This window comes from Pyrgilauda ruficollis, unplaced genomic scaffold (assembly GCF_017590135.1).
Source record: "Pyrgilauda ruficollis isolate IOZ18807 unplaced genomic scaffold, ASM1759013v1 scaffold3, whole genome shotgun sequence".
Taxonomy (NCBI): Eukaryota; Metazoa; Chordata; class Aves; order Passeriformes; family Passeridae; genus Pyrgilauda; species Pyrgilauda ruficollis.
In genome coordinates this window covers 22,417,042-22,440,001 of record NW_024524377.1, presented here as the reverse complement: position 1 = coordinate 22,440,001, position 22,960 = coordinate 22,417,042, and the positions used below count along the sequence as shown (strand labels likewise).

General features: G+C 44.4%; 2 protein-coding genes across 3 annotated transcripts; one reads left to right on the top strand and one right to left on the bottom strand.

Annotated features, from left to right (window-relative positions):
- Positions 1-704: 704 nt before the first annotated feature.
- On the bottom strand, positions 705-16,101 carry LOC121356674 (cytochrome P450 20A1). The gene is made up of 13 exons (XM_041473358.1): positions 15,980-16,101; positions 15,354-15,403; positions 15,102-15,268; positions 10,017-10,162; positions 9,205-9,372; positions 8,433-8,511; positions 6,705-6,820; positions 6,238-6,292; positions 4,715-4,835; positions 3,760-3,871; positions 3,094-3,158; positions 1,228-1,317; positions 705-1,062 (listed from the first exon to the last, which is right to left on the bottom strand). The coding sequence occupies exons 1-13, from the start codon at positions 16,049-16,051 to the stop codon at positions 912-914; spliced, it is 1,392 nt and encodes a 463-aa protein (XP_041329292.1). The 5' UTR covers positions 16,052-16,101; the 3' UTR covers positions 705-911.
- Positions 16,050-22,760, top strand: LOC121356675 (alpha-aspartyl dipeptidase-like). 2 transcript variants are annotated; one of them, XM_041473359.1, is made up of 8 exons: positions 16,135-16,268; positions 16,358-16,446; positions 17,521-17,595; positions 18,139-18,218; positions 19,545-19,718; positions 21,174-21,233; positions 21,991-22,073; positions 22,552-22,760. In XM_041473359.1, the coding sequence occupies exons 1-8, from the start codon at positions 16,168-16,170 to the stop codon at positions 22,628-22,630; spliced, it is 741 nt and encodes a 246-aa protein (XP_041329293.1). In that variant the 5' UTR covers positions 16,135-16,167; the 3' UTR covers positions 22,631-22,760. The 2 variants fall into 2 exon arrangements, with proteins under 2 accessions (XP_041329294.1, XP_041329293.1); XM_041473360.1 differs by having other exon boundaries at positions 16,050-16,446.
- Positions 22,761-22,960: the final 200 nt, after the last annotated feature.

Below are 22,960 nucleotides of genomic sequence, written 5' to 3'. Positions count from 1 at the left end.
TTAAAGTGATTAAGTACAACATTAATCTAGAGCCCTATGAAATCAGCACTCTCCAGTACTTGCATGATCAGTCTCACGCTGACCCAGTGCTGAATAAATTGCAAGCATCTGTTGATTGGATTAGACACTGCCCTCAGAATTGGCAGGTTAGAGACTCCCTTTCTTGGGGCTTTGTTCTGTGGTTTTAATTTCATCATACTATTACTGATGCTTCTGTTTTCTAAGGGGCCAAATCAATTTTATTCCTCTTGGTTTACTAGCATTTCTCAATCATCCTTTTACTTGCAACCCTGCAGCATGGCAAGATTACACAGCATGAGAACTAGTGGTGCTATTCCCACCCCAGTTTATTTCTCTCTTTCTCACACTCACACATACTTCTCACAGGATATATCTGTTCTTCCTGACAGATATAGCTCAAGGGAGGGAAAGACACTTTGAATAAAAATACCTATATATAGAGAAAGGCTTTGTCCTTGTGTCTCCAAGGTCTTATCTAGCCAGGATTCAGGAAGAAGCATTCCACAGGATAAGAGGGGCACTCTTACCCAGCTCTGGCTGCTGTTGGAAGGAGGCTGAGTTAACCAGAGCTCTGGTCTTTGACTAGCTGACACCCAGTAGTTCATCCACACCCCACTGCAAAGTTTTATTGCTTCCTTTGCAAAGGTTTGCCCAGAGATCCAAAAGCAAATATAAAAAAGACATATAGATTAAATCTACTTTAATATGACTACTGGTTGAATTAGAGAAAGTACCCAAGATAGGCATGAGGTTAAGAATATGGAACGTAAAAAAAATTTTCAGGATATAAAATTCCTTGGCTGAATAAACATGGTGCCAGTATGATTCTCGTTAAGACCCTTGCTCAGAGCTTCACTGCTGGCATTTTTAACCCCTTGTTTTGCTTGCTCTTAGCTTCTCTTAGACACCGTTATCCAGGCTTCCTCCTTTGGCGAGGTTACCAGTTCATATTTTGCCTCCATGACTTGTCCTTTGACTGGGTGGAGATACAGTTTCCTTACCAGGACACTCAGCAGAACTGTGGCCACCATATAGGCAAACCTGAGGGAAGAAACAGGAGAAAAAAATAAAAACCTCACGATGATGTAAATTTGCCAAAGCACAACAGCTTGGACAGGTTGTCCCAGCAGTAACACCAAGATGCTGGAAGCACTTTCTCTCCTGTCTGCCACAGAGACTCACTAAGACCTCCTTCCCTATGCTCACCTCAACTCTGGGCACTCCTGGCTTCCTGAGAAACCCAACAAGGAGAGGTTTTTCACGGCTAATTCCTCATTGAATCTGTCTGGGTCAAACCTATAAAAGATGAAACACATTAGGGTTTTCTGAGCAGGCACAGCATCCTTTCCCAAGAAATGTGCGCACACACACAGAGACAAGTAAAAAACCGGAAATTAAATAGAGAATTTCACTGATTTGTTCTCTCTGGGTCATTCCACACAAATGTATGAAGGCAATTGTGCATCCATCCATTCTATCAATGTTCCCAACTGGTCAGCTGTGTCCCATCTTGGTCAAAATGCTGACAAACTGAGGTAGTGTGAAACAGGGCTGGAACTAATGTGCAGTATACAGCTGAGCTGATGCTGTTACCTGCCATCTATTCCTCTCCAGGGCACATGCAGTCTCATTTATCTCTCTCTCTCCCTCTCTCTCTGCCTGAGTCCCTTCCTTTTTCACTTCCAAAAATATTTCCCTTTTCTCCTTGCCCCTCACCGTTCTCTTCAAGCAGCTGGTGTGTGTATTTGTATGCACTGGGGGAGGGAAGCCAGTGACTCACTGAAGTGAGAAAAGTGGTTTCCAGCTTTAGGATGGTAGAGACTGTGAGAAAACTATTATCCAGAGCTGGCATGAGTTAAAACAAGGGAAACTAATAAAATAACATTCAATTTAAATATTAACCCCCCTCCAAACACAAAATTTGATGGACAAAGACGGTCCTTTTAAACCTTTCTGCTAAATACTTCAAGCCTTCGCTTCCCTGCTTAAACATCCAAGGTCTGCTTCTAACAAGGTGAAAGGGCATGTGGGTGCTGATCCTTAGGAAAAGCAGCACCAAACTCACATTTCCCCTGAAGTGAAAATTACAGATTTTGTAATAGGAGAGAAAATGCATCTGCCTAGCAAAAAAGCAGGGAGGGCAAACAGTGTTTTTGTACAGTAGGTGGATGAAGGGATCACGCAGAGGTGGTCTCCTAATTCTGTCACTGAAATCTTCATCTACCTCAAGCTAAACCCCAACCCCAGCCTCCCTGAAACAAACATACAATGTTCATAGCAGTCCTCATTGTAGGTCCCATGGGGTCTCAGCAAACCTGAACACAGTTATGACCTACCTTGAGAGGCAATCCCTGCCAAGGGGCTCGTAGACTGGTGCATCAATGCCTGACCTCTTTCTAAAAAGTGTAATTGCAGGAGAGGACAAGTGCTGTTCTAAAGGCTCTATTCTTTCCCCTAAATCTCAGCTGTCTGTTATCTCTGTCCAGAATAACTGACCCACATTTTTTGCAGCTCAAGTGAAGTAAATCAGATACAGGTTAATATTTGCCACCTGGAGGTCACAAGAAGCTACAGCGATTTTTTTCTTTAACTTCCACTGGCCTAGATCCACTTCAGTTTTCACAGACAGATTGATATATTGAGGCAGCATTTCCCTTCACCCTAAAAACCCACAACTTGAGACTGACATTTCCTCCCTTGCATCCTTGTTTCATGATGATGAGCAGTGATTCCAAAGCCATTCAAGTCACTGTTTCACAGAAAACTTTTAACAGAAATTACCAGCAATAGCCAGGGAAGCTCTGTGTACATGCACAAAAAAGTTTTCACTAAACCCTAACACATACATGCACACACACCGACTGGAGCATCGGAGGAACCTGACTTTAACTGCCCCATAACCATGCCCATGGAAACAAACAAACCCAGACCTCCATAAACTGATTTTCTTATAGACTCCCTTTCATCTCCACAATCTGCTTAAGGCAGGCCCTACAGCACAAAAGGCTGTGCTGCAAGATCTAATTTAACAAAGAAAAGGAATTAGTTGCAATTACAGTTGATTGTACATACTTGTATGGTGATGGCCAGGATGAACTATCCTGCAGCATCACACCAAGAGCATAAAGCACAAGTGTCTGCAAAGAGAATTACAACACGTCAATGAGGAAGGAAATGAACAATTAGAGACACCTCTCAACAGCTCTGCCAGATGATGGTTATTCTATAGACTACTCATATTTAGGTGGATTAAAAAGACAATTATGCAGTATTCATCTACAGATTTTCATAATCCATGCCCAGATGTTAGGATTTTAACTTCTAAGAATCATGCTGCAATTGTTGGTGGTTACAGAGGGTGTGACCCCATTTCTCTATGCTTGCTGAGATGTATGTATGGACTACTTTACTCTCTGGAAGGGAAGGTGATATGATGAAGCCTGAAACAATGTTCTTTTATGCATAACTGAGTCCACAGGCCCCTTCAAAAGCTTACTCATCCAAGAAGCAGAAGCAAATCTGCTCAGCAAGAGAACATGAATTTTCAGAGCCTCTCCCACAGAGAACTGCAGGCAAACTTTGAGCTAAACTGTACTTTCAGAGGACAGAGCACCTGCTCAGGTTCAACACTACCAGAAGAAATGGTCTTCCTGCCTCACCCCTGGTCTGGAAGAAGAGGAAACAGCAAATTCCCCTACAGGAAAGGAGAGTGGCCTAGTGCTCCCAGCACTGCCCTACCTCTTTGGGGACAGTATGTTGGTCGACTCTGCCCTCCAGCTCCTGCAGCTGGGCAGCAACGGGAGTGAGCTTTGCTGTTCGCACTGTCTCACACAGGACTTGCCGACAGTACCTGCAACCAGTAACCCTTGGTTAGTGTAAGTCTCAGAGAGAAGCTTGTCCACATCCTTGTGGCAGCAAGCAGAACAGAGTCAAATGCTTTATTTAGAGGCACTTCTTTTTTTTTTCTGGCAAGGAGTCCCAACATCTTTGTAAGAAGCATTAAATCTCATTAACAGCTTTTACAGAAGGTTATTGGAATCTCTCTCCTTTCAGATTTTAAACCAAACTAAATCTGCTAAAATGCATAAACACACCAGCCCTTTTCCTGTACGTCTCACTCATACGAGAAGCAGCAAGAAAAACACACTCAATTTTCCCTTAGTGAAACCCCAACACTAGTCCAAATACAAAATGCACCTGCGTTGCACCAACATAACAAATGCAGAAAACATAAAGGCACACTATTGACCAGTCATCATTACTTGCAGCCCTTTGAAAAGAAGATTGGTCCACGCTTTCTCTCTAAATATCTCTATATCCAACCATGAAAATGACTGATTACTTCTACTACTTCTGGAAAACTAGGACTAAAACCAAACAAGACAGTGAGCAAAAATTTTGGCCTGGCAGCCAGGGCACTGATTCTGTGCTTTTCCTCTACTGATGAACCTAAAGGGTTTCCTACAGACAACCTAAAGTGAGCACCTTGGTCCCTGTGTCTGGAATGCCAGCAGATTCTCTCTATGTTGCAAGTCATCCTGTGGCTTGATAACTTCCAGAAAGAAAAAAGGGAGTAAGCAGCTTTTGGATGCCTTTTCCTGTCCTAGTGCAGGCTAGGCATCAGACTCCACAGGCAACACCTGTCCCCACCACACGACACAGCCTTCCTCTGCATTCCTTCTACGGGACCCACCTGAGCTGCTCCATTTTCTCATGGGTAATTGGTCCCTTCCCCAGAACACGGTCCATCTCCCTGTAGAGATTCTGCTGAACATCTTCTGAGGTTGTCAGGAAATAGACTGCCCAGGTGCACACTGGGGAAGGAATCAAGACAAGACTGGACCCAGAAAATCCAATCCTTTACAAATGGCATTCAGTTTTCTTACTTCCTATATTTTCAATATTACTTTTTGGCCTAGAAAAAGGTGGCCTCTGTTCACAGCAGGCTGTGCTGATCCTGTATTCAGTGGTAGGAACAGAGACTGCACTCCTGTGTAACAAGAGGCCCTGCAAGCTAAAATTCTCTTTCTAATGCTATGAGGAGCTTTGCAGGACACTAAAGCACTCAGCCCCACAGCTCTGGCAAAGGGACCACACAGCCCAACAAACCCAGGGGAGTCACGGCTATTACACCAAGCATGCAAATGAAAGGCTGGTTTGTTCAAAGCTCCAGAATATTCCCTTATTTGGGGGTTTTCCCTAGCACATCTCAGGCATGTGCCCCAGACAGCCAATGCTTGGGGCTCCTGAAGGAAGCTCTCTGCAGATGTTAGCCAGCACTTGTCCCCCTACATCCATTTTTTGAGGTACTTGAGATTATCTTCAATAACAAAGTGAGAAAAAAACCTTGCATAAGAAATAAGTGTGTAGGATGCAGTTTCCCTAAAGCTACAAGGAAATGTTTCTAGCTCTCAAAAATGTCTATTCATGAGAACTATCTGGAATCTTGTACTTGATGATGATATTTCCAACTCAGAATATTCTGTGATTCTGTGACTCCATGTGGATGCAAGCCCCTTAAAATCACAGTCTTCCCGGAGTACCAGAGAGGATATTTTCTGGAGAAAGAATTACCACAGTTGTCTGATTTACTTCCCATTCTTTAACACCTAGATGCATCTTGGAGGTTTTCTTTGGAGTCCCATCCCAATTGGCTGAGGTACAAGGCCAGATAATCATCCCTTTATTGTAAGGTATTTTATACAGCTTCAGTTTGTATTTTTATTTGTTTGGGGTTTTTTTCAAAATCTTTGCATAAATCCCAGAGTACCTTCTTTGACAGTCCTCCATACCTGGAACACACCTATCCTCCAGAAATTCAAAGCACCCATACAGATACTAGCACTCTTTCTTCCTACCTGCCTGAACCAATTTTACAACATGACCTTTGTAGCTTATTTATTTTGTTGTTTTTCTTCATTAAATTTAGCATCAGTTGTCTGGGGTTAAGAATGCAAGCAAAAAGCAATGGGGAGAAATTCTAAGGTTCACCATAAGACTGGAAAGGTTGTCAAATGCAGCTTAGGTTCAGCTCACTAACTGCAAGGCTGTGTCAACAGTCTGATGTAAAAATTAGCTTATTCTATATGTCTGTAGCTCAGGAGAAAGAATGATTAATGCAATTTTTATTAGCCTAGGCTAAGTCTCATGTCATCACACACAGTTTTTGGCAGCTGAGTGTAAGGATGGGAAGCTACCTACAGTTACTGTACTTACAGTTAGCGGTGATTACACATCCTGCCAAAGAGAAAATCATCGTGTCTTCCAGAATCTAGGAAAGAAAATCTACTTCAGGGAATGAAGGTCATATGACTGTAAAGAGAATAAAGAAGTAGCACACTCTCCACTCAAGCACATTAAATCCCTTTAGTGCAGAGAGCAGGAAATACATCTAGAAGACATAAACTGAACTCTCTGTTGAACTTCCACTGAATTGCACGAGACATGCTTAATATTAAATACTTCTGGTTTATAAAAATAGCTATGAAGCAGTGGCAAGGAAATCTACCAAAGTCTAATGCAATCAAACATTGCAGGAGTGGAAAGAACGAAGTAGAAGCCCTGCTTTGATAAAGAACCTAAGCTAAGATGCAAAAACTTGTATTAATCAAAGGCTGCAATGTAATGAATTGCCCATCTGGCAAAACTCCATTACTGTGTAAGGAGGTAACAGCTACACAGACCTGCTGGTCACTCAGGCTCCCCTGCAGCAAGGTGTCTATAAAGACATGCCTGTTGAATGATCTGCCTCGGCGCTCCTTCGTAACCTTCCGTAAGATGGATTCCATTTCCACCAGAGCTTTGGAAGAAAAAAGAAATGTCTATTTTAAAACCTGGTCATCCTGGTGCTGCAGAGAAGCAAATTCATCTTCCCAAGCAGATTTTCAGACCAGCTGTCCCTGCTGGGCTCACTTACAGAAGCAGCCTCTGTTACATGTTACTGTCAATTTGGAAGGCAGTATCCCAAATTTATCTGAAAATGCAGGAACTAAATAAAAAGCTATAAAAAGCTGTCCTTACAGGTATAACCAAGGTGTGTAGTCTGTGAGCTGAAATCACACAAGGGGAAGACAAGTAACGCTGTCAAACCATCAGAGAATGTATTTTCATCAGCCCCCAGAAAAACAAGTACGAGCCCCATAACTCTGGTTACATGACCTGCAGAGTTACAATTACTACAGCACCAGGACTGATGGAGCCCCTTTGGCCAGGGGTTCTACAGGCAGGGTGCAGGAGGATGGCTCTGTGCTAAAGAGTGCAGAGAGAGGAATGGGGGGAAACATTGGAGGGTTCTGGCACAGAGTCCACACATCTCAAGATATGTGAGTGCCTAACTCCTGGTAACTGCTGTGGGAACCAGGGGGAGTTAGGGTCCTAGACACCATTGCCTGTCTGGCTTAAATGACCTACTGAGGACTATCCAAGAAACAGGAGCAGAATTTGGGTCTGAAACTCCATTTATCAAAGCCCAGCTCAGTTCCTTTGCCTTAGAATTACCTTCCTTCCTCCTCTCTGCACAGGAAGGCCAGCAACACTCAAACACCAAGGCTCACTATCTGGAGTTTGTGAGATTTTGTCCTCATGCATCATCCTACTACAACTCAGGAAGAGTGACCATGGGAGGAACCCATTTCAATGGGGCAGAAGCTGTCCTCAGGTTCTGAAACCAACAGAACCAGAAGCATAAAGAAGGAAACACTGCGTTTGGAGGATTTACAAGCAAAACTTTAGTTCCAGATACAATCTACTTTAGTTTAGCATCTTATTAATCAATACCGAAATGGTTTAATTATTAACAAAAAAGACAACCTAAAATTAAAATAACTTACTATAAAATATATTAGAAACAATAGTACTGCTATAATAGACCTGAAAATCATGTTATCTTGTAAGAGCACATCAGAGGCTATCTGATGGTGTATTCAACAAAGCAGCACCTCAGTACTTGTGTCTTCCAGGCTGTGAGTGACTGTCTGGCAGTACAGGCCCCAGATGGTTCATCATTTGAAGGCCCATACAGGCCAAATCCAGGAACTCCATCTGTCTCCACCTAGCACAGCTGCTTGCCTCCAAGAGAGGTCAAAAGTGAACACTAGGGAAGAGAACAGTAAGGGAGGAAGCACACCCTGATTCTTCCCCTCCATCACTCTCCAGACTGAACAGACCCTGAAACAAGACCTGTAACTAGAGTTTTAGTCCTGCAACTTCTCACATAAAGGCAGCCTGCCACTCAACTCCATACCAATGATCGAATCTGAGAGTAAGTACAATGTATCTGGTAGCTTATGGCTCGATGAGCAACTCTGAAGAGAAGCCAAAACAACTGGGCAAATGAAGTGCTTTCACATGCTAGCTAACTACTAAGTATTAATCAGAGTGGGAGGAAAACCATATTTTTGGGAGAAACCTACCATCTTCATAGTGCTTCTTCCTAGTCATGTTTTTGTCAAGAGACCCATCCAAGAAACCTTTTCCAATCTCTGACCAGATCTGGAAGAAGGAGAGAGAGAACAGCACCATCACTTACCATAGGCTGAGATTGCTGGGACTATTCTGTTCTTTCCTATTCAGGAAAATGAAAACACCAAATAAAATTAGGACTTCCTGTCAATATGGAACTGGTCTCCACATCCCATTTCAGACACTGTATCTATGATAGCTGGAATTAAGCTGAAATTAAACAACTGTAATTACAACTGTAGGAAAAAAGCTATGGGAATCTTAAATGGGAGATGGAACTGTTTCTTTCCCACCCTATCACCAGCATATTTAATATCCCCACATGTGGATACAGGTGAGATCTCCTCAGATTTTCCTTTCTCCACAATGTCACAGAGCCTTCAGAAGACCTTTGAAAGGGAGAAATTCCACTGGCAGTCCCAACCGAGTTTAACTGACTTAGGTACCAAAGACCTCCCAACTGCCATTGAATCTGGGTTCCTGATCCCCATGGATCCTTTAGAAACACCTCAGACTAATGACAGCAGAATCAGCAGTAGGATCTTTCTAACAGTTTCAGCTTGTTAGAAAGCTGTCTCAGCTTGGGACAAGTGAGTCAGACCCCTCAAGCTCATACTTCAAAGTCTCAGCAGCAGCTTGTACTAAACTGTACACAGATACAAGCTCTGTGTTTTCAGTTTGGAAAAACTGAATAGGAGATTTCCTGGCTCTTCGGGAACTTACTGCATCATGGTGCCTGCGGAATCGGATGACTTCCCGGTCATCTTCAAAGCTGCTGCCCATAGCTGTCTGCGTGACAGACTTCATGGCAAAGCCCAGCATGTGCTGGCAGAGTGGCACATGTTGTGCCTCGGGGAGAGACAGCCATTTGGCCAGCAGCTCTTCTGACAGCTTGAGAGGGAATGAACCATTAGTTAGCAGTAACACCAGAAGTCTATTTACCAAACACACCCTGGACACATTCCCACCCACTTCCTAAGGCAGACCACACTTTCATGGCTATGGAATAATGCTAAACTCTTTCCAGGTTTCTTTCCATTGTTAAACAGTAACATTTTAGCCTACAATCTTCTGCTTTCAAGGCTCTCCCTTAACAAGGCAACCCTACCCTCCTCTCTTGCTCCCTCTGTCACAAAAGAAACTTTAATCCCTTTAATACAGATGCTCCAGAATAGGAAAACAGATCATATTCTGGCTGCTGGACTAAATAAAATCACCTCTTTGTGGCCCCAAAAGCTGGTTCCTTGCTCCATCCTCCTGTCCAGGGAATTATATGTTGAATCCAGGTGCTCCAGTATCTTTAACTGCATCTGGTATCTTGGCATAAAAATTAAGCAAGCTCAGCCTTTCCCCCAACCCACCAGAGCTAAGAGAACTCAAATATTCACACCATGAAAGGCAGAGGCTGTTTGCTATCTCAGATGCTTCTAACTCCAGCACTAATTTGAATGCAGGTCCTTTATCCTAGTGATCATTCTCACTAAACCTTCCCCTGTGTGCCACACAGGGCTTCTCTGCTCTACAAAGGCAGTTACCTTCTGGATGAGAGCAACATTACTTTGCAAGGACTTGGTCACACCGTTCTCATACAGTTTTCTCCTCATGTGGCTCTCTCCTGTATCCCCATTCAGGCTGGACTGGTACCTCAAGAGGGATTTCAGCATTGTCTCAAAGGGATCCACTGAAAGCAAACAGAGGAAACACCATTCAAAATTCACACTAAACGGGGCTGATTAAAACAGCAGCCTCTTTAATTGGACACTGCTACTTCTGGGCAGTGAGCAAGGTGTGGCTCCTTCCCCTACAACAGTCTCTTTGGGGTGTCAAGTTTCTCTTGCTCAGTGCGGGCTAGTACCTCACAAAGTCTTTTTTCTGAGGCCGATTGTCCTCCTGCGATCAGCTCCCCATGCAGAGTTTGCCTGCTGGCTCTACAAAGTAACTCTTTAGTAAAAATGCCTTCACAGCTTGTTCCCTGTTTGCCAGTTCCCAGTTGGTTGTGCCATCAACTTGGTGACAAGAGTGAGTGTGGCATGGTCTTTCCCCTTCTCCTCTAGCCTGACCTGCAGGCTCTTTAGCACATTCCCCTCCACATCTAGTGTGCACTCCTGCCCTGAACGTGGCTGTGCACTCAGGACATACCAGCTCACACGACAGACAGCCAGAGGTTGCTCTTGGCACTCCTTTCCTTGCATCACAGACCCAGCAAGGTCTGTTTGATACCCTACTGCTCCTGCATGATTTCTCTTTTGGGCACTGAGTTCCCTGTTCAGGAGCTCTTCCCAAACTAGCATCTACCTGTCTGCCAGGGTTGCCTCCAGCACAGAAGCTCTGAAGCTTACCCCACTAAGCTACAGAAGGCTTTCTACTGCTAATTCCCTTCTTTCCATCTTCGATCCTTCCACACAGACACCTGCATCAGTGTACAAACTAGATAAAACCATGTCACTTCCCAATCCATGACTCATTTCATTTAGGATTTTTAACTCTGAATTTCACCACCAAGGATCTCTATTTAATAAATTTTCTGAAGGACATTATGTGTCAATGCAAAACTGTTCAATACAGCATGGCATATGTTTTTCCTTTTCAGTAAACCTTTTAGTGTGTTTTGTGGAACTGACGGAGTCTTTAAGAAGCTATTTGGAAGCAGCAATCAGGGTTTTCAAGAAGGATATTGTCACTGTTTATCATAGTCTGTTATTTCTCCCAGATGGAGAGTGAAACCTCTGAGGCATCAGAAAACATCAAGGCTGGGCCAGACACATATGACTTTACCAGCTGTGGATGTATCTAGGATTCCCCACAGAGACTGGGGCCTCATTATGCTACCAGGCAAACTTACAAGAAGAAAAAATTCCCACCTGCAGAGGACTTACTACCTAAAGACATAAAAGAAGCTAACGAAGCCAGAGGCATGAATATGGTAATCTTTCCCAAATGTTTTTCTCTCACATCTTTTCCTTTCCAATGTTTTTAAGCTCTGCATCTCACCCTCTTTCCCACTTTGAATGACAAGGAGCACGAGCATGTGTCTTTTGGCAGAGCAGATGGTACCTGCGGCTCTCCACGTGGCACAGGCTGTTATGTGCCTCTAGCTGCTGCTGACAACTCCTCCTCCAAGGTACTTTGTCATGGAGCTGCTATTGATGTCACAGATCCCTGCTGACTGGCACTGGCACAGCCAGGCACAATATTGGGCAGCCAGGAAGACACATGGCAGGTGGCAAAGCCCACACAGAAAATCCGGCAAGCAGAGGCATCTAGAGAGCCTGGAGGATGCTCAGAAGCAACGCCTGCTGAAACTGCAAAGTTTTCCTACTGCATATGAAAGGAAACTGCTGGATTAGCCATGGGCTCTGGGGGTTTTTTTCCCAATGTCCCTAGACTAAACTGGCAATCCCACACCACCGATACACACTGTTGTGCACTCAGGGCTGCAGAGCCCAGGCTGCCCTTTTGCTGAGGGCTGGCTCTGCCTCCTGCTCTTTGGGAAAGGGCTATTTCTGCACAGCTGTGGGAGGCTAGAGACTCCACAAGGCACAAACTGCCTCTGGAGAGAGCTCTGTTCTGCCAGCACTTGCACAGACTTCATCCTTCAGCCTTATCTTGAAAACATCTCCAGGGTTACATTTTCACCCCCCCAAGTGACACATATCAAAATTTCAACTGTTCTTTTCACTTACATGGAAATCTCCCCATCCCAAAAACCTCAGAATGCAGGACACCATTGCAAGTAAATATAAAGATCTAACTGAGATTGAGCACAACTGAGTATCAGAGATAGAAAGGACCTCTGAACCTGCACAGTAAAATGCTCACAGAACAGCAATGAAGTCCTGCTCAGACAGGCCAGGACTCATACCTCCATCTCCAGCATTTAGTGTGCTTCAGGTCCATTGCCCCAACCCAAAAATCAACAAAAACTCAGGAGAATTTTCCAAGTTGGTCTCTGAATCCCCTGCTCCTGGCAATCCTGAATTAGCCCACCCTCTTCACATCCACATTGTTTGTAGGCCTGAACTGCTTCCCCAGAGCCACTCAGATCAATCGCCAGTATCAGCTACAAAGTTTTACTTCCTTTGAATTCCCCTTGCAAATTAATCTCAACCAAGCTTTAAGAGGCCATGAAAACATACCAATTTCGAACACTGCTTGAAGCCTAAGGAAAAAGAGTCTCCTGGGACTGGAAATGTTTGTAAGTATGAATCCAATTAGTCCAGCTTCAAGGCTTTGATGAGAAATGCATCATCTGCACCTCTCTCCAAGAAGTTTGGCCATACCTGTGACACACATATGAGATGAGAGGAACCTTTGTCTGGAGCCAAATCCTGTATTTCAGCCTTGGAAACCAAATGTCAGGTATCCAGGAAGATGGCTGGGGGCCTCAGGCACTCCAGCTGACTGAGGAAGAGTCACATGGCATGGGTTTTCAGTGGGGCTGAAGGGTCAGGAATTGGATATAATGCAATCCACTGTGGGCTGTCTCCAGTTCCACAGCACTGTGTGCACAGAAGAGATATGGGCAAGACCACATCTCCAATAAAACTTCAACCTGCCCAGAGCTAGTTTGTGGCTGAGACCTACTACAATCCCTGTTCCCACTCACCAAGGAAGGGTACAGGAAGGGCTTTGATACAGCTACTCAGCTACAGCTACTCAGCTCAATATATATATATATATATTTATACCTCAGTGCTTCAGGAAATAAAACCTGTAAGATTCCTCATCCCTAATAAAATTTGAGCACTTCTGGCAAACATCAGTGCTAAAAGGAAAGCAGTGATACAACTAATATTGCTGCTCTTCCAGCTCTGAAGTTGTAAGAACCCTCCTTCTCAAGCCTGCTGCCTTTATGAGGATCTCTTCAGAAGCTCTTTCTTCGGCTGGGCTGAACACACTTTCCCTGGCTTCTCTTGCACAACAGACTTCCCACTCCTCTGAGAGCACTGGCAGCCTTTATTTGCACTTTCTTTACTCAAAATCATGCCTGAGTATAGAGGTCAGAGCCACACACAGGACTCCAGGTCTGACTCATGCTCATTTTATGCAGAAGTCCTTCTTTTACAGAAAATCCATGACTCAATATATCCTTTTTTTTCCATGGCCATGTCATCCCACAGGCAATTCATGCAGCCCACTTTTTCTCCTCCTGTTCCTGTTATGCCAGCCCTCAGGGATATCCACTCTGCTGCCCTGTGCCAACAAAGGGTTCCAGAATAATGCCATCAGGGTAGGACACTAACATAAGATGGACTATTTCATGACCCCAACACTGCATTTTGCTTTTCCAAGACAATCTAGCCTTGATCCCCCTTTCAAGTACCTGTCAGTATTTATCAGTATCCAAGCAAATTCTGAACTGAATCCCTCACATAAACAGTTTTATCACTTTACTTGTCTAAAAATCTAATTATCAAAGTACAAGATGCATTTCCCATTTATCCCCCATCCTTAAAAAAATACGTTTAGCCCTTGGCATAGCAGGATACTAGGCCAGTCTGTAGCTGCCTGGGTCACCTCATTTCCTGCACCTAAGTCCAGGCACTGTATTTCTCTTTCTCTGATACCCACATCCTCCCAAATTCAGAACATTTATGAGAACTTGCCTGCACAGGGGCCTGTCACCACTTCTCTGAGCTTTGAGAAAGTCACTGTCTGCTTAATTTCTCCCAAACACACTTGAGAGCATTCAGATCTTTCAGGGTGGTTTTCCACCTTCTGGAGTGTCATCGTTATCCACTGTGTCTTGCTGATTCTTGTTAACTCCCACTCCTTTCCCAGATTGTCACCATTTCTTTTTTTTGATTCTGTCAGGCAACTGTAGATGAAGCTTACCCCTCACGACCCCAGCATAAAGTGAGCTGAGCTATCTGCCTGTGCCTAAAAACAGCCTACAGGATCAGGTCAGAGGTGTGCACCCAGCACCTCAGTCAACCTCCTAAGATAAAAACTGGGAAAGCAAGACATTAAAGCCAAACACCAACTGAGTTAACTTATCAAGTGTGATAACCTTAGGAAGCAAAATGCCCACCTAAGAGGCTTAGGCCATAAATTAAAATACTCTCCCATGACTAAGACGGCCAACTCAGCTACCAGCACCGCCATCCACTTCCAAGACTGGAAGATCATTGAAGGTTTTCATTACAAAATTCTACACACCAAAAGAAACATGAAAGGTAAAGAACTTTTCCAAATAATAGTTTGAAAAACCTCCATGCTAAACCAAACAAAGCAGTTATCACAAACTAGCAGAGCTGTTTTCAGACGTAATTTAGCAAAGTTTACCCTCCTAAACTGTACTTCAAACTGCTTTTGAAATGTATGCCAAGTGGCTACAGGATGTTCACCTTGCTCTACCAAGTGACTGACGAGCATGATGCTATTCCTGAATGTTTGGCCTGTATAGAGATGGTAAAAGACACAAGCATACTGATTTCTTGATGGCCACTGGACAGCAGTAATCCTTGGTCACTGATACTCTAGTCCAGTAAGCAGCACCAAAGTCAAAGTCTCATTTTCTTTCAATGTTGAATGAAACCCAACTTCCTTTGACACCCTTTCTTTGATGCCCAGTGAGGTCAGAACAAATGAACTCAAAAGACAGCATAAAAGACACTTACACAACCGGTTGGGGTTAACATGTTGCTTCAGGAGATCGATGGAGCCGAGGCTGACAACAAGACGCCTTCCAAACCAGAAGGAGACCAGTGGCCCATATTTCTCATGAAGGTTTACAAGAAACTCATGTAAACTGCTGCTGACAATGATATCTGGCAGGTTGCCATCCCTGAGAAACACAGAGGATATCTGGTCATGAATAGCATCCTCTGCCAATGCTGAACTTCATCAATGTGGAGACAGAAACCACTTACTTTTCATCAGTTGGAGCCAGCCCAGGGATACCTGATGCTTGCCTAGATGCCTAGAGTAAAAGGAAATGCATCAATCTACATGAACTTCAGATTTTATAGAGGTCCCACAGGTTTCCAGGAGGAGAGATGAATTTTCCACACCAATACTCCTACACTACTTACAAACATGAAACAGGAGCTGGGTATGCTACATCTGCAGGCTTTAAACCTGCTAAGCCGATAAAACCTCAACTCTGTGCCTGGTGCCACTGGCTAAACCAGGATTATTCATCTGGTTAGATGAAAGATGTCTGCGTAAAGATTTAAAGGGTCAAGTGTGCAATGTAGGGTATTACACACTGATTTGCCCTGGAGGCCTGCAAAAACGCAAGGCGAGCAGATGATCGCGCCTTTGGAAAGCAGGATTCACTCCCGGAGCACGTAAAGCAGGATTGCGGGGCTGCGCTGTCCCGGGAACGCCCTGCCCGGCAGCTTCTCCCGCAGGCCTCCGCCACGTCCCGCCCGAGCCCAGGGGCTGTGGGACGGGCCCGGGGCTGCCTCGGCCGCGCGGCCGCTCGCTCTCCGCCCGCCTGCGCCGGGGGCCGGGCCGGGCCGAGCGCCCCCCGCCCCACAGCCGGCCGCATTACCGGGTACAGGTAGAGCACGGCGCCCACGAGGATGAGCAGGAAAGTGACGGCGAAGATGGCGAAGTCCAGCATGGCCAGGCCGGGGCGGTGGAGCGGCGGCGGCTCGGCCCCACCCCGGGACCGCCGGCGGGGCAGGAAGGGGCGGACCGGGCTGGGCCGGTGCACGGCTCAGCTCGGCTCGGCTCGGCATGGGGGGTCCGCGGCGCCTGCTGCTGATCTCCAACTCCACCCTGCACGGAGGAGGGTACCTGGGCCACTGCCAGCAGCACATCCAGCGCTTCCTCGGGCAGTAAGCGCCGTGCAGGGCTGCGGGACGCGCCCGGCCCCGCCTCCGCCGTGCCGACCGCTCTCTCCCCTCTCTTCCCTCTCTTCTCCCAGGAAGGTGAAGCGGGTGCTGTTCATCCCCTACGCCCTGCACGACCGCGACGCCTACGCCCGCACGGCCAGGGAGAAGTTTGAAAGCCTGGGTAAGGCCGGCCCGGCTGCTGCGGCCACGCCGGCTGTGCCCGGCGCTGCCGGGCCGGCACCGGGCACGGGGAGCAGGGTGCGGGCACGGAGCGGCCGCGGGACACACGGGCTGGGCTGGGCTGCTGCGGTACCGCCAGCAAGGGCACTGAGCAGCCGGAGTCGGCTGCGGACTTCTGTCTGGAAGGAGATGTTTTAGAGGCCTCCAGAAGAAATCCTGCTGCACACACTTCTGCCCACTCCAGGGAGGAAGATTTTATCCCTAAGTGGCATCTTTTTATCCTTCTTAATCACATGAGGGAACATTTCTTCCCATATATCTTAAACCTCTGCTCAAGCCACTGGTTTTAAGTGAAGACCATTGCTTAAAGCACATTAAGGAGCCAGATAGTTCCATGATGGACAGCAGCTGAACTTTGCTTGGAGCAAAGATCTCTGCAGAGCAGTATACAGCAAGACCTCCACCTAGTTTCTATCACTGTTTAGGGTAACTTTGGACTCGTTAGTGTAGTAATAATCAGTACTCACTTGCCTGGGCAGCACACTTTGCTCCTTGACTTGCAGGAAGATTGCTGCTATCAAATGCCTATGTTCTTCTGTCTCTCTTGATGCTTCCTGTACTCAGTGAACCCCAGCAAGGGAAATCTATCAAAGTCAGACATTCTAACAAAAACAATGCTCAGATTAGGTATTTGCACAAGCAATGCTAGAACCAACACGTCCCATCAGACTTCAGCATAGCCAAGCTGAGGACTAACAGCTTTTTCCTCATTTTCTAGTTACCTGGTAATGCTCAGCAGGGTATTGTGCCTGAACCTGCACCTGCTAAGTGAAATGCTCAGCTCCTAGACTCTGAGTGCATATCTCCACAAAATGAACATTTCCTTTTGTGCAGCTGGGTGCTGAAGCCCTGCACTAATATAGGATGTACACTCTGTTTTACATTGTAGAGTTTTCTGAAATTTCCCTGACTGAGACATTTGGCTCAGGGTTCGAGGAGGTGGGCAGGGAGGCAGTGAACATAACCTATTCTTCCACCAAACTGACATGGCAAAGGTAAATATTTTTCATTTAAGGTTATGGGCTGGACAGCATTCATGAATCTTGTGATCCAGTGGAAGCCATAAGGAAATCTGAAGCAATATTTATTGGTAAGTTTTATTTCTTACTCCCCAGTGAAGGTTTTTATAGGGCATTGGATTAGTCCTGCTCAGAGGTGGCACTGAAGACCAACAATTAAACAGTTAGGCCTAGTAATTAGAAACTACAGAAGACAGTAATTGGGAGCCCTAAGACTAAATTTAGTGGTGGGCTGGAAAGTAGATTTATTAATGGAACTTCATCTCCAGTAAATTTCAAATTATTATTTTGAACAGTACCTCAGTGTAAAAATATGATCATAACAGCTGTATCATCACTTTAGCAAGCCCAAGAAGTTCTAGTCCTAATACCATGGTCCTGGGCATTGGAAGAGAGGTCACTGTCAAACAGTGGCAGCCTTACAAGGATGACTTAGGGCATGCCCATGGCCTGCCCAGTGACCATTCTTCTGAAGCTTCTGGTTTTACTGCTTCTCAAAGCAGGATACTGCCCTGAATAGAGCATAGAACTCATAGTGCCTGCCAAGTTTGCAAAGGCTTCAATTAAAACTGATGGTGAAAGCATGTTAAATAAGCTGAACTTTCTTTCTGCAGGAGGTGGGAACACATTCCGTCTCCTGAAAGCTCTTTATGACAACAGTCTGATACATGAGATCAGGAAGAGAGTTCTTGAGGTAAAACTACAGATTCTGGCCAAGTCTGAATGGCTGGATCTCATGCATGATCTTTTGTTCAGTCAAATCCAAGCTGATTCTGCATTTTTGTCTCTAATATACTTCAGATGTTGAGCCATCTCAAACAGCCTGGTGAACTGAAAACCATGGCCAAATAAGGCTGTTACTGAGTCATTGAAAAGACTTCAGGTCAGCAGTCTGTCTTCCTAGAGCAGTTTTCTAGATGCTGGATTGCAAGACCTTGGGATGTACAATTCTACATAGAACCCTAGAAGTAAATTGCTCAAAATACCAGTCAAAAGACCAGTGCAGGATTTAATCTACGCCCAGAAACCCTGTTTTTCAGCTTGAGATGTCCACTTTATATCTCACTGATATAGATGTGTTCATGTTGCAGGTTGTCTGCTAATAAGCTGGTGATAAAGTTGGATCCATATGTGCCTTTTAGACAGTGTCCTGTTGTTGAAAATGATGTAATTCTTGTATCTCCTTGGAACTGAGAGGTGTGAATGCCCCTCTGGTGAGCAGCACCAGTCTAGCTAGTGAATCTCATAAGGCTCAGCAAAGATATACCATCTCTGGAGGAGGAGAGAAGCAAGGTGTTCCATAGCAATGTGGAACTGCAAATGACTTCATATAGATTTATAAAACTAACAGTAAGGCCAGCTGCCAAGAATAAAGGTTAGCTAGGCTTATCTTAATATATAGAAATTCAGTGTCTGTTGTGGGAATGAAAGCCAGAAAACATCCAAATGCCAGTTAAGTCTGGATAACTACTTGGTTATATTATCACCAGTTGTCTGAAGACAGCTCTATTTTTACAAATTGTTCAGCATTACCTGTATACTTGCATATTTGTGTGGCATTCTTCTATGTACAGCACAGTACTCAGTACTGATAGCTAAACAATGGTCATGGTTCTGGTAAGTTGATGCTGTGACAACACTGCACTGAGTTTCCAATGGCCCACTCTCTTCAGGAGCTACTTCAAAGCCAGTTCAGATATTTCCTGTAACTGCAATAGAAGCAAGTCTCTCCTCTTAATAGCAAAGTATCAACATGCACTGACAGCCTGGTAAATTCTCTCTTGGGGGGTCAGAGAGTTGTGAGTACAAGGCAGGCAGCAGTTAGTTCTCTGACACAGAGAAGCTACTGCCCACCTCAGAACCTGAATTCTTGTTCTGCTTTTCACCTGTAAAGGTAACAGTGAGAGGAGCTGGAAGCACTAAGTCTGATGTGACTGATGGGTTTCTGAGATTGATAGAAGATGGTATAAAATTGAGTTACTAGTTGTGCTGCAGACTGATCATTGCTTTTGTCTTTCAGGACGGGATTCCCTACATGGGATCCAGCGCAGGAACCAACGTTGCTACTGTCAGCATCAATACCACCAATGACATGCCAATTGTTTATCCACCTTCCCTGCAGGCTCTAGGATTAGTTCCTTTTAATATTAACCCCCACTACCTGGACCCAGACATTAAAAGAACTCACATGGGTGTAAGTAAAGCACACCAGAACTAACACAGTAACTAGGGTGTGGAGGAGTAAAAATAGTGTGCATTTTTGAGGCCTTATAAAGCTATAGAATGTCAAACAGCTGCTCCCTAGAGAAACTGGAAATGCCAATGAGGCAATAACACTTCACTTCCTCCTAAAACTTAACTTTGCTTGGGAAGAGGAGTTGGCAACAGTATTACTGAACAAAGTGTTTTTCACAAACAGAAGCTCTGCAATGTTTGAAATACTGCTGAAATGCTGGATATCTGGCATGGAATGGGGGAATTAAAAAAAGAAAAGATAAACCTGAAGTGTTAAGATGCAAAGCACTGCAGTTCTGGAAAGTTCTGTCTTACCTGCTGCTTGGGAAGACCTAACTTAAACACAGATTAAGAGGCTTAAGTATCTAAAGGTCTGAAGATACAATCAGAATAGGGAGATCTTGAGACTCAAACAGTTGTGTAAGAAAATACCTGGGCACTGGTGTCCTTGCAGCAAGCACAGCCGGTAATGTCCTGTAATGTCCATTACAGAGCAAGCACATGCACTAGTATAGCTGAAAGAAAAACACTTCAGCCATCAAGCACAAAGACAGATTTCCATACAGTGGGGAGGAGCTCCTTCTTGAAACAGCATGTCAGCTAATTCCTCAGGGAACAATCTGTGTGGTGCATCTTTTAACAACCTAAATACTTTGCTCCTTGTAATCAAAATTCCATGGTTAGAGGAAGTATTAAGAGTTAGGGAACAATGAAGAGATGGTAGATGCTTCTAGATGGGTGAAGAGATGGGTGTGCTTCTAGAATTTAGATGAAGTTGTAGGTATTCATTTAATCAGCTTGTCACTAGATAAGCAGGCAGTCTTTTCCCTATAAATAACTTCTTTTCTTTCTCTCAGAGGAGGCTGCAAGCCCTGTGCTGTACCAAGTCCCTGCTGTGTTCCTATGTTTTTATTTCTTTACTGTTGCTCAGTTCAGCAGCAAACCTCAGGAAACATGACAGAGCTGTTCATAGAAGGAAACTCTTCAGTGTAATACCTACTTGAAGACAAGCAAATACTTAATCACTGAAAATCCATGATTCACTACTTTCTTTCACAAAGGTGGCACCTCAGGCTTTTGTTTCTACCATTTTCCTGGAAGTATTAGTACTATCTCTGCACACAGAGATCGTACTAATTTAAACAAAAATGGATGAATTGAGTGGAACTAAGTTTTAAGGCTTTTTAGGGTTGGGATTATGTGAGTTCTGTTTGATCAACTTGCAGTAAATTGCTGCTAGTGATGAAGAGTAAAACATATCTATTAAATAGAGTAAATTCTGCCATCCCATTCTGCTTGAGGGGAAGTGCCTGCTTTGTTTAATGTTATGAAATGGTTTGGTGTCAGGTTGCCTGGATAGCTCCCAAGTCCTACCTTATGGCCTGGGAAGCTAAATCTGTGCTCATTATTGCAGGAGACAAGAGAGGAAAGAATCCACCAGTATCATGAAGAACCAAACACCCCTCCAGTTCTGGTGAGCAGTAGTTCTCCATCAGGAAGCTGTAGCATGATAAACATTTTAAATGCATTCATGCTGGCTCTCAGTGTGGGTTCCTCGCCTGTCAAGTTTTACAAAACCATGGATTGGAATGCTAATTGTATTCTTGCTAAGAGCTTGAGCCTTGGATATTGCTCATTGTAGAAAACGGATTAGGGCCAATGAAATGCATACTCCTATTAGTGCTGCTCAACACTATTTTAGGCAGCTCTGATCTTCCCAATCACTGGCCACCATATATTGGTGCTGGGGGTGTTGTGCACGCAGATGGTACAAAACTCCCCCTTAATCTTTTTGCAGATACTCTTAACTTTAATCTCTGTAATAGTTTCTGAATTTGCACATTCAGTAGTGTATACATAATTTGATTATGTCTGTCTGGGAAAGTGGGACCTCTGTGTTTCCTGTCCCTGTGTTTGATCTTGTACTATCAAGTTTATGCACTAACAAACCCAGCTGGCTATTGCTCAATCCAAAGTGGATCTAAGAATAACTGTGGGAAAAAACAGTTTCCTCCTCAATGATTTTTCCTTTAAGAGTGAAAACTGAAATAAACAAGTAAATCGACTTCTAAAACAAGATAACTCACCTATTTTTGTCTTTACCTCTTTGTTAAGTAAGCGAGAAGGTTTAGTCTGTAGTCATGGTGCCACTGAGACTGGCCTGCTTGTGACAAGTATTCTACCCTTTGACATAGCTTGAAAATAATTTTAAATGTTTCCACCTCCACCAGGGCTTGCGGGAAGGTACGATGCTGTTAGTGGAAGGAGATAAAGCCACGCTGCAAGGAGTGACAGGAGCACGTCTGTTTTTGAGGTAAGTGCATCACTTGAATTGATATCCTGCTTCAGACAGAAAGGAAGAGAGGCTTCTATTAGACTCCCGGCACGTGCTGCCTGTCCGCCCCCCCCAACAAGTTACTTAATCCCTTGACTCCATTTCTCTTTGGAGAAAATGTGAGTATTGTTTAATGCTCCAAAGGAGACAGAAGTATGACAGCACTTATGTTTCCAAATTCTAGTTACCTTTCACAGAAAGAGCCCCAATAGTCAGCTCCTTTATTGAAAGCCAGGGAAATGCCCATTTGGCCCTAATGCACTGAACTCCAGAACAAGGGAATCCACATCTAGAATTACATGGACTTTATTAAGAAATCTAAAATGCACATCATGTGATGGAATCAAAACTCTGCTTGTTCAGAATAAGGGTGCCTTGATCCATCCCTAGTAACAGATAGAAGCTGAGTAGTCTCACCTCCTATTAAAGCTCACAGCATGGTTTCTCTTGTTTGCAGGGGTAAGAAACCAACTGAACATGAGCCTGGAACAGATTTCAGTTTCCTCCTGACTGACAGCAATCCCCTGAATCCATAGCCTTCCATATTTTGCAGCAAAAGTTACTATATGGGGAAGACAATGAGGAAAAAGGAAACTCTGGGAAACTCTTGTTGTCCCAGAGTGGGTGTGGTATTTCAGATTTATAAATAAAGATAAATATGCATTAGTGGACTCTTTTCCTCACCCCAGTGCAATTCTCAAATACCTCCTTCCCAGCAAAGACAATTTTTATTGCAATACTTGGATAATCATAGCTATTCAAAGCTTGAAGGGGCCTATACATTCACATGTCCACTTTGATTCCTTCCCCACCAAAAAAAAAAGTTGCCTTAACACAATTAAGACAGGACACTGAGTCAGCTGTTC